Genomic DNA, 12,851 nt, shown 5'->3' with positions numbered 1-12,851 from the left:
AGAACCGATCCTTACCTATGTTTGGAGACTTGGTAGAACCGATCTTAACCTGTGTTAGGAATCATGGTAGAACCGATCCCAAGAGAAAAATCGATCCTTCATATTCACATATTACTTTACGATTTTGTGTGAGTTTGGAATTAGGGTTTGCTAATTAGGAAAGTTCCATATGTTGACATAATGTGGACATGAGTATAATTCTTATCTTTTACTGACCAAAGATATTCTTTGATACTTAAGGTGATCCCAGTCCACAATATTGAAAATATTTTAATTAAGAGTTTTCGATTATATGCTTTTGTTTTTCCAGCAAATCAAAACATATCTCTTGGAAAGTTATATTAGTTAAGTAATAAACTGATATTTGATATTTTCTAGTGAAAGATTTCACAAATACAGGTTGGGTATTAGTTGGAAATAGGAAAAACGAAATTAGGTACTTATTGCATATCTTGAGAATATTTTCGTTTTGGAATTTCCTTGTTGTCCAAATTAAATAACCTTGGTCTGTAAATAGTTGAGTTTGAATTTCTAGCAAACTATCCTAAGAGCCAGGAAAACTTCACTTGTGTTGTTTCTGGTGGAGCCATCTATCCGGAGAGGAATATACCCTAATTAGGTGAAATCTCTCACGAGCGCTTGTTTAAAGACTTATGTGGGATCAAGAAACTCTACGAGTATCGTTGGTGGGAAACTAAATAATTGCATTGTTAATTTAGTTTTCAATTATTAATTTGATTGACTAACGGTTGTTAAAACTTTGATTGCAACTGGTTTTATTATTCTTGAGAGCCTTCTTTTCTGACATAAGGGTCACTCTAACTAGATCAAAGTATTAACGAGATCTTTAGAACTGTTTTTAGATCTAAAGACAACTTGTGATCATCCATTGTTAACAAACTCCGTTCTGTGTGTGATCGATCATAAGTGGATTCAAATTTGTGTTGTATAGGTACATAAGAAGGCAATTGAAAATTTGAAGACAAGAAGATTTTTATTATTGGTTTTCTTGTCTCGTGATTTGTGCACACATCTTGATTGGATGGGATCCGACATAGATTAGATTCTTCTGATCATAAATTCATTTAGATCGGTAATTATCATTAATTTGGTGGTATTCTTCAATATCGAATCTGATAGTTGTGAATCCGAATCTAAGTTATTGATTTGGATTGATCTTACCCGACAAAGGAGTTTACTTGTTTAAACGAAAAAGCCTTTGTCATATCTCAATAAATCTTTTTCTAAAATATTATTGGAGTGGATACCAAACAACTTTGTTCCTTTACTGTTTGGAAGACGATCAAAACGAGTTGAGTGCTTAAGAATTTACATCGATAAAATAAATCAAGATTGATTTTCTGTCTTGGGATTCACGTGCATGACCGATAGGTCGTAGACGCAGGGATACTGAAGGAACTAAGTAACTAGGGGTAGTTTAATTGGTCTCACCTATACAAAGTTGGCATTGTACTTTGTGTAGCGTCTTAATTTTGAGAGTATTCAAAACTGGATTAGGTCCTGGGGTTTTTCTGCATTTGTGGTTTCCTCGTTAACAAAATCTTGTGTGTTATTTACTTTTATTTTCCGCAATTACATATAATTTTTTATAATAATTAAAAGTAAATACACTTGTACGTTAATCCTAATCACTTGACATTTATCCTATAGTCAATCAGTCTTGTATCGTAACTATTGTCAAGTGAATATCAAGTTGTTGTATTGTCTCGACTTTGTCCATAAACCATCACACTTTGTATCAAACTTATAGGTTGAAACAAAAAGATTGCGGTGTATTTGGATACTCTCGTTTTTTCAGGGTATGATGGGAAGAGAACTTTATTAATTCGTAATCGTCGCCACGTCTCCGTTTTTCTCGCATAACCGCTTCCACGTGTGAGGCTTATCTTTTTGTAACCGACACTTCCTCAATAACTTCTCCTTTTTTGCCCGTTACTCATTCAACCGGTTCTTGTTGATATAAATACCACCATAGAGAATGATTTTCTCATTAAATAGTTTTATTCTTTGTCTCTTCTTCTTCTCCACTTTTATTTCTTCTGCAAACCTCCTCTGCATCGTTCTCTTCTTCAGATCAATTGTGTCTGAGAAAGAGACTTGAAGTCTAGAAACTGAATGCAAACCCTAGTTTTTGAAAACCAACAGAAAATACTATGGTTAAATCTTTGTATTTCTAGAGACTTGCTCGTAGAAACTCAAATCTATAATCTTCTGAGAAAGAGAACTAAAAAGGTTGAAACATTTATGAACACAATGAACTAAAAAGACCTGAAGTCTTTGAAGATCTCTGCTTATATTGAAGAAAAAGTCACCAACGTAGGATAAATACTTTACTCTTCCAAACTGTTTCTAGCGCCAAAATGTAACCGCAGGAAATCCTACAATCACACCTAAAGAACAATCCTAATCAACTATCAAGATTATCACTCATATATGTGAGGCTAAGGTAATCAAACAAACATTTGAAGTAAAGGAGACAGGCGAATACATCCATGTGGTTCAGTATTAAAACCTACGTCCACGGGGTTGATTTCACCATGATGGATGAGGATTACAAAGTTCACTGCTTAATACAAATATGACTCACTCTTTTACTTTTCTCTCTAGACCAGTTATGAACCCTAAATAACTTAACCCTCTCTTCTTCATTTTCTCTTCCTTTAATACAAGAAATACAAATAATGAAGGATCATTGTTCTCGCTCACTTGTTCGTCACTGAACCCACTGTAGCGTTCTTGCGGGACAATTTATCTTCGTCGTTGTTCCCTTTTATTCGCCATCGTCACTCCATCTTGTCATCTAATGATGTTGCCTTTGCTTCTATCCTCGTTACATTATACCTCGTCGACCATTCTCCGGTCCTTCTGCCGGTCAGACTGACTTTTCTGCTTGCTCATTTAATGCCCAAGTACTCGTTCAAACTTGATCGTGGATCTTTCGGCAATACTTTACACGTGTCAGCATAGCATGTCGTTGAATGGACAGACATCTCGAAAGTAGAAGAAGTGTTCTACGAATGTTTCATCCGTGCTTGTCTTGAATACTCCTCGTAGGGTTTGAGCACCCAGATTCGTCCACGTGGGCGTGAGATTTTCTGCCCCCACATTTTCTATGAAAACATGGTCAACTCTAAAGACTCAAACTGTCCGAGGAAAGGTGGTGTACTACCAGACATGGTCAAGAGTAGAAATTATAAAAACTCTCCTGATATTTTTAAATTCGTGAGGACGCATTGGGCATCCAATGGCGCACAGCTAGTGTATATAAGAAAAGAAGGAGAAGAAACGAGACATTTTATGAGATAAAAAGAAAAGTTAAAGCAAAAGATATAAAAGTAAAAGTAAAGACAGCATAAGCCATAGAATTGAAAAAAAAGAACTTGTTTAAGTCTCCAAGTCATATTTTCGTTTAGGAACCATAATGAACTGGGGCATTATATTTCCATGAAATTTGATAGTGTGTTTAAGTCATGAGTGATGTCAAGATATATATGAAAAAATGACGAGCCAACGCTTTTTGACTTTTTTCCTTTGTTGTTGAAGCAATTATTTTGACATTTTGACGAAGATGCCATATTTTTCCCTTTTTCTCAATTTTCACTCACCCACCCTATCCTCCTCCACCTTTAATGTGGCAGGCACCTTGTCCATTACCAAACAAAGGAGGTTTTCAGTAGCTTACCTACACACACAGGACTTTTTGCTTTGACCTTTAATCTGCTTTTATATTGTGATCTCACCTTCACATTTCACTCCAAAGAGTTTCATTATTCCCACCTATTTTCGCTTGCTTTTGTGTGGATAATAATATCAACATTTGATACACCATGGCAATACCAAAGAGCAATGACACTACATCTCTTTTGGTACATTTTTATACAGTAGTTGAAAAGACAAGAGACAGGACTTGGTGGTGGAATCCTGACTGAGCCTCCCTCCTGGCTTGGCTTGGTTATCATCCAAAGACAAATCAGAACTCTCTACAAAGGTGAGCGTGCAAGAAAATCCATAACTTTATTCACATTCACAGACATTCAATCATTCATCTCTCTACAAGAAAAAAATACTTAAAAAATTTTAAAATCTCAGTTTTATTTTATACAAACATCCATGATTACATGTTTCAAGGACTATTATCCTGCACAGTACACATCTCCCCATAATCTTACATCCAACGGTCTTCTCAGAAGAGCAGTGATTTTAGTACTATTTATACATTTAACTTAGTATCATTATGTACTTTTTGCTCCGCTGTTTTCAAGTCACTGTTTAAAATAAAACATTTTCTGTCTTGGAGGACTAGCAGTAGTCACTGCTCACTAGTCAAACAAAACCCCGAACCTTTTCCCAAAAGAAAAACAAAACCACTTCACTCTCTCTCATAATCTCATTCATGGCTTCTCTGAAACTTTACTCTCCTTGGGTTCTCCTCTTCTTCTGCTTCTTCTTCATCTTTACTACTACTACTTTTTCACTCACTAAAACATCTTCAGATGTTGAACTTCTCTTGTCAAAGATTAAACCTTCACTACAAGGAAACCCAGAAAATCTTGTATTATCTTCTTGGAACTTTTCTGTTCCTTTATGTCAATGGAAAGGACTAACATGGGTTATCTCTAATGGTCTACCACTTCAATGTGATGGTTTAACATTACCTCAAAGAAACAATCTAACACTCTTTAAGGACCCATCTTTACAGCTTCTATCTATTCAGCTACCTGGTGCTGGGTTATTTGGTGAAATCCCAAGAGAAGTTGGTGAGCTTTCTTCGTTGAAAAGTTTGTATCTTGGTGCTAACTCACTTACAGGTAACATACCGCTAGAGCTTGGTTATAGTGTTTCTCTTGCTAATCTTGATTTGGGTGGTAATTTGTTAAAAGGGTCTGTTCCTACTTCGATCTGGAACCTTTGTGATAGACTTGTTTCATTGAGGTTAAGAGACAATAATCTTACCGGTACTCCACCTGAACCAGCATTGCAGAACTCTACTTGTAAGAGTTTAGAGGTTTTAGATTTGAGTAATAATAAGTTTTCTGGTGAATTTCCTGAATTTGTCACCAGATTCAATGGTTTGAAAGAGCTTAGTTTGGGTAATAATGACTTCTATGGACAGATTCCTGTGACTTTAAGTGGGTTAAGCCTTGATAAACTGAATCTTTCGTACAACAATTTTACTGGGGTTTTACCAGTTTTTGATGGATCAAAGTATGATGCTAAGGCTTTTCAAGGAAATGATCCTGGTCTATGTGGGCCACCTTTAGGAAAATGTGGTGGGAAAAGGTCTGGTTTGAGTTCAGGAGGTATTGCAGTCCTTGTGATTGGACTAATGACTGGGTTAGTAGTATCAGCTTCGGTGTTAATTGGGTATGTTCAAGGGAGAAGGAAGAAAAATAATGGCGTAAATGAAGATGGATATGAAGAAGGAGAAGAAGATGAAAATGGTGGTGGTGAAGGTAAGCTTGTTTTGTTTCAAGGTGCTGAACATTTGACCTTAGAGGATGTATTGAATGCTACTGGGCAAGTTATGGAGAAGACGAATTATGGAACAGTTTATAAGGCGAAGCTTGCAGATGGAGGAACTATTGCTCTTAGGTTGTTGAGAGAAGGTACTTGTAAAGATGGTAGTTCATGTTTACCCGTTGTAAGGCAACTTGGTCGAGTTCGGCATGAAAATTTGGTTCCACTTAGAGCATTTTATCAGGGTCAGAGAGGGGAGAAGCTTCTCATTTATGATTATCTTCCCAATAAAACCTTACATGATCTTCTTCATGGTAATTATATTATCAACACTCTCACCTTCATTTGCATTCCTTATCCAATTATTGAACTGGGGATATTTGTTGTCTTTTTATTAAAAAATGAAAGAGCATTGCTGTTATACTTCTTTCATTACATGTATGCAAGATCTACGCTCTCGTTTCATAGTTAATTCTCGTAGTTCTTCTTATTTTGTCCATAAATTTTCTAACTGCAACATCTATATTAGAAAAGAAGGATAGTACTATTTGAATAGGTGCACTTGATTACCTTATACAAGGCAATGAGCTGGAACTACAACCTGTTTCGGAAATTGTAGACTTGTATAGAACGCTTATGTGTTTTTGCATTTTGTCTGCAAAATTTGTAACCGCTACATCTATATTAGCAAAGAAGGATACTACCATTAGATTAGATGCCACGTGATTTACTTTATACAAGGGGGTGAGCTGGAACTACAACCTGTTTTGGAAATTGTAGACTTGTATTTATGTGTTTGAATTTTTTCTGCAAATTTTCTAACCGCAACATCTATATTAGCAAAGAAGGATACTACTGTTAGACTAGATGCCACGTGACTTGCCTTATACAAGGGAGTGAGCTAGAACTAGAACCTGTTTTGGAAATTGTAGACTTGTATAGAATTGCTTCTTTTTATTTACGAATTTCTCTATATGTAAATATTGTGTTTAAGGAAAAGGACTCATGCTCTGGGCCGACCTGTCTCCCAAACTATACCACCTGTTTGGTTGACCATATTCATAGATTTTCGTTACTTTTCCTTATGTGTTCTTCCCTCTAACTATATCTGAATATGGAATTCTCTATCAGATAGCAGAACTGGGAAGCCAATGCTAAACTGGGCTAGGAGACACAAGATCGCCCTGGATATAGCTAGAGGACTAGCATTCCTACATACAGGACTTGAAGCACCCATAACCCATGGAAACGTGAGATCGAAAAATGTGTTAGTGGACGAATTTTTCGTTGCCAGAGTTACTGAGTTTGGGCTCGACAAATTAATGGTTCCTGCAGTCACAGATGAAATGGTAACCATTGCAAAAACGGATGGGTACAAAGCACCAGAACTTCAAAAGATGAAGAAGTGCAATTCAAGAACTGATGTTTACGCGTTTGGGATACTGTTACTCGAGATACTGCTAGGAAAGAAGCCGGGTAGAGATGGGAGAAGTGGAAAGTTTGTGGATTTACCTGCATTGGTTAAGGTTGCAGTCTTGGAGGAAACAACACTGGAGGTTTTTGATGTGGCTCTTTTGAAAGGAATAAGGAGTCCGATGGAAGATGGTTTAGTTCAGGCTTTGAAGCTTGCAATGGGCTGTTGTGCTCCTGTAGCATCAGTTAGACCTAATATGGATGAAGTTGTCAAACAATTAGAGGAGAATAGACCGAGGAACAGGTCTGCTCTGTATAGTCCAACTGAAACGAGAAGCGAAGTAGGTACACCCTTTTAATCGACGAGGTCATTAGTTGCTTTGCTCTCTCGTGGTATCTCTCTTTCAGGCTGAACTTGCTGATTATTCATTATCATGTTTGGATTGTGAAGAATTTCGAGTAGGTGCTCTATAACTAAATACTAGCTAGTCATGGTACTTTAGAAACTGTTAAGAGTAGCTTGTTGTAAGAGGTTAAATAGTTGTATGCTAATTTTCTTCTTTTGTCTGCCTAGTACTAGTAAGGAGACCAGGTTGGCTCATGATTGTAGTTATTAGGCAAAAACTTGTTTATGACTACATTCGTTTATATAAGATATATACTAGGGTATTCCCGGTGCAGTCGTGTTCGTATTGTTCGAAAATTTGCAAATCTCAGTAAGAACATGTCACCCCTGTCAGATGCAAGCTGTCTAGTTTATGCCCAATTTGCTCAATTTGGGCAAATCTCAGCAACAACATGAATGCAATTTACTCAACTTGCTCAACGGTGTAGTCAAAATCTAGCATTCCATTAATGCAGTGCTACAACACTGTTTTTACTCAATTGACTATATCTCTCCTAACAGTTATGGTGCTAATTCGGAAGCCAACTTTGTGACATCCAGTCTCACTCAATGATAGAAGACTTCAGGAGCTTGATTTTCCTAACAGTTGAAGTTGGACTAGAGGGATCTCTGACATTTGAGATCTCAAATGCAGAAACAAGTCCATTGGAGGCGGGAGACCTGCCTCTAACACGAACTTGCAGCATGTTTTGGTTCAAGGAATTGAATTCTTGGTAATCCAATTTTGGGGGACTGTGGCCAATTCCTTGAACCAAACAACACAAATCAACTCTATGTATTTGAGAACTTTGATTCCTAGGAATCCAATACCCTCCAAAATGATAAATTTCTATTGCATTGGTTTAATAGTACAATGGAATTGGATTCCAGGGTAAAAACAAAAATAACTGAATTACCTCAACCAAACTCCTACCTTTTGGATTTGAATTTAATTTCTAGGAGTTCAATTCCAAGAATTAGATTACCATATAATTGAATTCCTAGGGATCCAATTCTTCCAACCAAACGAGGTGTAGTTTGTACTAAACGACGTGCTTCGAGATCACGGTGATTTTTTTGTAACACTTGATTTTCCACCATATAATATTGGTGGAAGTTTCCTCTTGGGCTTTCGGCATGACAAATTTAATATCATTATCTTTTTTATTTGTTTAACCAATACTATGTATTATAACTTCGTATGAACCCGCATAGTCGATTGAAATGAACCGTGTTTCTGTTTGTTGGTAAGCATTGTGAATACCATTTATCTGGCATACATGTGTCATGATCTGAATGGACGTATGCAATAGTCCAACATATGTACCGAAAGCTCTCTTAGATGACAACCAATATTAGCTAGTATATAACATATACTTTACTAATATGGCACCAAGAGATATGCTTATCTTCTGAGATATGGAAAACATATAATCCCGAATATCTAAAAGATATTAGAATATTTTGGTTATTGGATATCGCGTTGAGTATTTAGTGAAAATACTTGAACCTTAAGTAGTAAGAGTTAAGCACATGTTCAGATGTATTACGTTGACATCTTTGAACTTTCTTTTTTAACCAAACACATTTTCGGTATCTATGCAAACCCTAAAGTAATACTGCCAGAGCCTTGCTCGGACGAACTCGCAAATTTTGCTATCTCAAGCTTGTTGTCAATGTTAGATGATCAAAACTATATCTTGATTTCTAGTCTACTGTAGCGCCCCCTAAGCTAGCAGCTGATTAATCCAAGAGATTAGCTAAAAAAAAGAGGCACTAAGAATCTAAATCGTTTACTTAAACATTCAATTAAGAAATCTGGTACAAAACTTATCCCGAACTATCCCCGCTCTGAAATATATATACAAGAATTCCTCTCAAATGATACATATAAAATAATCATTTTAGTTTACAAATAGAATATACAAAACAATAAATATATCAGAACATAACCAACTAACGAAGTCAACTTCTCGGAACTTTCGCTGCGCCACTTTGATTGGTCTCTGAAACTGGAAGTGGGAAAGGGTGAGCACATCATCCCTAAAAGGGGTGCCCAGCAGGAATAACATTTAACTTTAAAGAAATCATGAGCAAGATTCGGAAAACAATACATGTTTTCCCAAACAACAAAGTGACTAAGTCACTGGAAATGCACAAACATGTATATGGACAAACTCCTTCGTCAAACAATGTATAATATGGTTGTGTAATTCCGAACTCGCAAATCCACACCTAATAGTATATATGGATGTCGGCAATTCCGAACTCGCAAACTGGCGACCAATATATCATAAAAGCTCTATGTATAAATGTGAAGGAGCTTATCCTATATACCACACGTGGAAATTTTTATTTCCCATAGCAATTCATAATGACATACATTACAAGTCCTTTCCAATTCATGGAAAGATTCAAAGACTCAACAGAATAATCATAATACAAACTAAACAATGCATGAGATACACGAACAAACAATGCATGTGTTTGTTAAACATAAACTTTTGTAAAAGAAACAAGAATGGTTTCAAAAGAGTTAAAGTATTCCCACCTATTTTGATGACAAGCCACGCCTACCTCGAGATCCACGATCCACTGGTTCATCCTTTGAATTGATCGTTGTTAATAGACTTACTCTTAATCACACAAGAAGTCTAAGAGTCTAGCCAAAATGGCTCACATAAGAATCATACAAGTCTAACTAATGGTTTTGAGTCCATTTATGGTTCTACACCTTTTTTATTGTCTATCTTTAGCATATCTAAGGATACTAAATCAATTAGGTTGGTTTCTATAATCCACTAGCTAAGTCTCATGAACATCTAAAACTTTGTAGAAGGGACCGAAAGCTAATTCGGACCATAAGGGTCCAAACATTCAAAATATGAATACTAGGTCTAAGCCCAAGTCTACTAAACTGCCCCCTTAATCTAAGGCTCAATCCAACTAAGTCAACTAACAGTCAAAGTGACGGTCAAGAGTCAACTAACAGTAAACGTCGGTCAACAGAGTCAAGGTCAGGTCAAAATATAGGGTCAATGGTCAACGAGTCAAGACTAGTGACTCAGTAGGTCAAATCCGATTCAACCCGATTCGACTCAGTCAGATGGACTAAGTCAGCCAGAGTCAGATCCTGACCAGGCTGAATGACACAAGGCCAAAACTCTTGCACAGGCCAGAGAACACTACTGCATATTCATTGTGCAACACACACCTAAACTTTATTTCAACTTCTACTTCATTACCATTTCAATTAAATCTAAAAACATCTAAAACTCTCATTACAATATTAATATATTTAATTTAACTGAACCACATAATTTAACTACAAATTCCAATTACAATCAAAGATTAAGTCTACCTGCAGTTGCAGCTTTAAGCTCCTATAAGAGATACTCAACTCAGCATACTCATCTAACTCAATCACATAACATCTCATTGAACTTCTTCAGTTATAGCCTTAGCTCAAACAGAACTCTCATGAACACTATTTTCATGAACTGTAATATAGCCTCAACCCACTGGAAAGACTCCAAACATTCATCTACGTTCCAACCATTTCAGACATCAACACCACCATTACCAATTCATCTAAAGCTGCATCTCAATCATGTTCAATAATTAAAGAACATCATCTCGACTTATACCAATCCAGCTTCATAACATCACCAACAGCTACAGATGTATTACTATGAGCTCAATCCCATCTACATCAACAATTCAACCCCAACTTTTAAACACATTCTCTTCTCAGTCACCACCTGCAACCATTCTAACACACCATACACCATAATCACTGCCTATGCTTAATCCACACTTGTATAACTCACTCTACCAACTGAATCTATTCAATCACATACCAAGTAAATAATTTAACTTCAAGGTGATATTAAGAAACAAAGAGACTTACCCAACAATAGTCTTCCCTGAATTGTTGTTCTACCACCCACTGATGCCGAAACCATAATTCCCGTCTCCCCCGAGTTTGAACTCCCTTTGAAGCAATACCACCATCATCAACAAAAATTCTCAACTAAACCCTAATTCAATTCCCTACTCTTCTCTTCTCTAATGTAAACTCAATACAACAACCAAACCTTCAAATCTATCAAACCTATCATTTAATTCCCCTCTTATTCAAAATCCTCAAAAACAGAACCTTAGTTCTTAATTTGGGGAGGAACATGAACCCTAATTTCTTAATTCTTCCTCAGAACTACTCCAACATATAATTAACCTCACCATGTTCCTCAATCAACTAAACCCAGTCCTCAGTTCTTCTTATACATCACTAATTGGAACTCTAATTCGACTTCCAGTAAAACCCCAATCTTCTCAGATCTTCACTTAATTCCTAAATCAACAGCTAACTCTTCTCACTTGTTTCAAACACACAAAATCCATCATCAATTTATCGACTTCATGCTCAAATCCATATAATTCTTCGATCAATTCCTTACTCAGAAACCCTAACTTCTGTTTATCTTCGATCCGTCGTTTCTTCTTCATCTGAAGTTAAAACAACTTCAACACCATCATATTATCAACCTCCTAATATTACTTGAACGAGATTCAATATCCATTCCTCTGTTTTAAGATCGACGAAGAGAAGAAGAACAAGAAGAAGAGAAGCAGAAAGAGAAAGAAGAAGAAGAGAAAATAAAAGAAAAGAATTAATGGGAGTTTATCCTCTCGATTTGGGTTGATAAGGCCAAAGGAAATTTATGGAACACCCGATGAATGTTAAGGGAAGTCCCAATCGGTCTAATGTCAAAAAAGACTATTTTGCCCTTCTCACTAATCCGATGATTACTTCTTCGTTTAGTATCCGAATGACACGTTCGAGTAGTCCATTTCGCATAACTTCTCGAGAGATATCTAACGGTGCTAGTTTCGTAACTAAATCGTTGTTAGGTTAATTTCTATGAACTAACGTTCATGTTAAACTAATCGAGTCATTATCGGCTAAGACGTCTCTTGACCAGTCTAATAGTGTTTACAAGCTTAAGGGTCCTTACATTCTCCCCACCTTATTCATTTTCGTCCTCGAAAATCAATCCATTCTTGAAGTCTTCAAAAACTCCACACCTTATTGAAAAAGCGTGGGTCTAACAACACCACCCAATAATTCGATTAGCAATCTTTAAGGACAAACTCCAATATACTTTTTATGAGAATCAACTAGACAGTCAGACTCAATCAATAAAAAGATATATCAAAGAGTTTATATCTCAATCTCTCGATTTGATCTTTACTCAAACAAATAGAAATCTGCGAGTCTTTATCAAAGAAAGATAACTTGAACGGTACCAAAGATCAATGTCCAAGGATCAATCAATATCAATCAACAACCAATGGTTGGATTTCCAATTGATGATCACGAACGCACAACCTGTATTATTTCAATTATATAACAAATATAATGCGAAAAAGAAATAACACAGACACTAGAAATTTTGTTAACGAGGAAACCGCAAATGCAGAAAAACCCCGGGACCTAGTCCAGATTGAATACACACTGTATTAAGTCGCTACAGACACTAGCCTACTCCAAGCTAACTTCGAACTGGACTAT

General features: G+C 36.4%; 1 protein-coding gene and 1 long non-coding RNA gene across 2 annotated transcripts; one reads left to right on the top strand and one right to left on the bottom strand.

Moving 5' to 3' along the window:
* Positions 1-4,275: 4,275 nt before the first annotated feature.
* LOC113281649 (putative kinase-like protein TMKL1) lies at positions 4,276-7,568 on the top strand. The gene is made up of 2 exons (XM_026530437.1): positions 4,276-5,792; positions 6,610-7,568. Exons 1-2 carry the CDS (start codon positions 4,415-4,417, stop codon positions 7,248-7,250), a joined length of 2,019 nt encoding a protein of 672 aa, XP_026386222.1. The 5' UTR covers positions 4,276-4,414; the 3' UTR covers positions 7,251-7,568.
* Positions 7,569-10,529: 2,961 nt separating this feature from the next.
* Positions 10,530-11,929, bottom strand: LOC113277442. The gene is made up of 2 exons (XR_003324935.1): positions 11,187-11,929; positions 10,530-11,048 (listed from the first exon to the last, which is right to left on the bottom strand). It is a non-coding gene; the product is annotated as an uncharacterized LOC113277442 (long non-coding RNA).
* Between the last annotated feature and the right edge of the window lie 922 nt (positions 11,930-12,851).

This window comes from Papaver somniferum, chromosome 5 (genome assembly GCF_003573695.1).
Source record: "Papaver somniferum cultivar HN1 chromosome 5, ASM357369v1, whole genome shotgun sequence".
In the NCBI taxonomy this organism is placed as follows: Eukaryota; Viridiplantae; Streptophyta; class Magnoliopsida; order Ranunculales; family Papaveraceae; genus Papaver; species Papaver somniferum.
Note: the sequence above shows the minus strand (reverse complement) of the source record. Positions and strands in the feature narration are given on the sequence as shown.

What these genes read in the sequence shown, in the direction of transcription:
- LOC113281649 (XM_026530437.1), top strand. Translation starts at nt 4,415, where the DNA reads ATGGCTTCTCTGAAACTTTACTCTCCTTGGGTTCTCCTCTTCTTCTGC. An exon ending in CTTACATGATCTTCTTCATG is followed by an intron (nt 5,793 to 6,609) that starts GTAATTATATTA and finishes ATTCTCTATCAG; the next exon opens with ATAGCAGAACTGGGAAGCCA.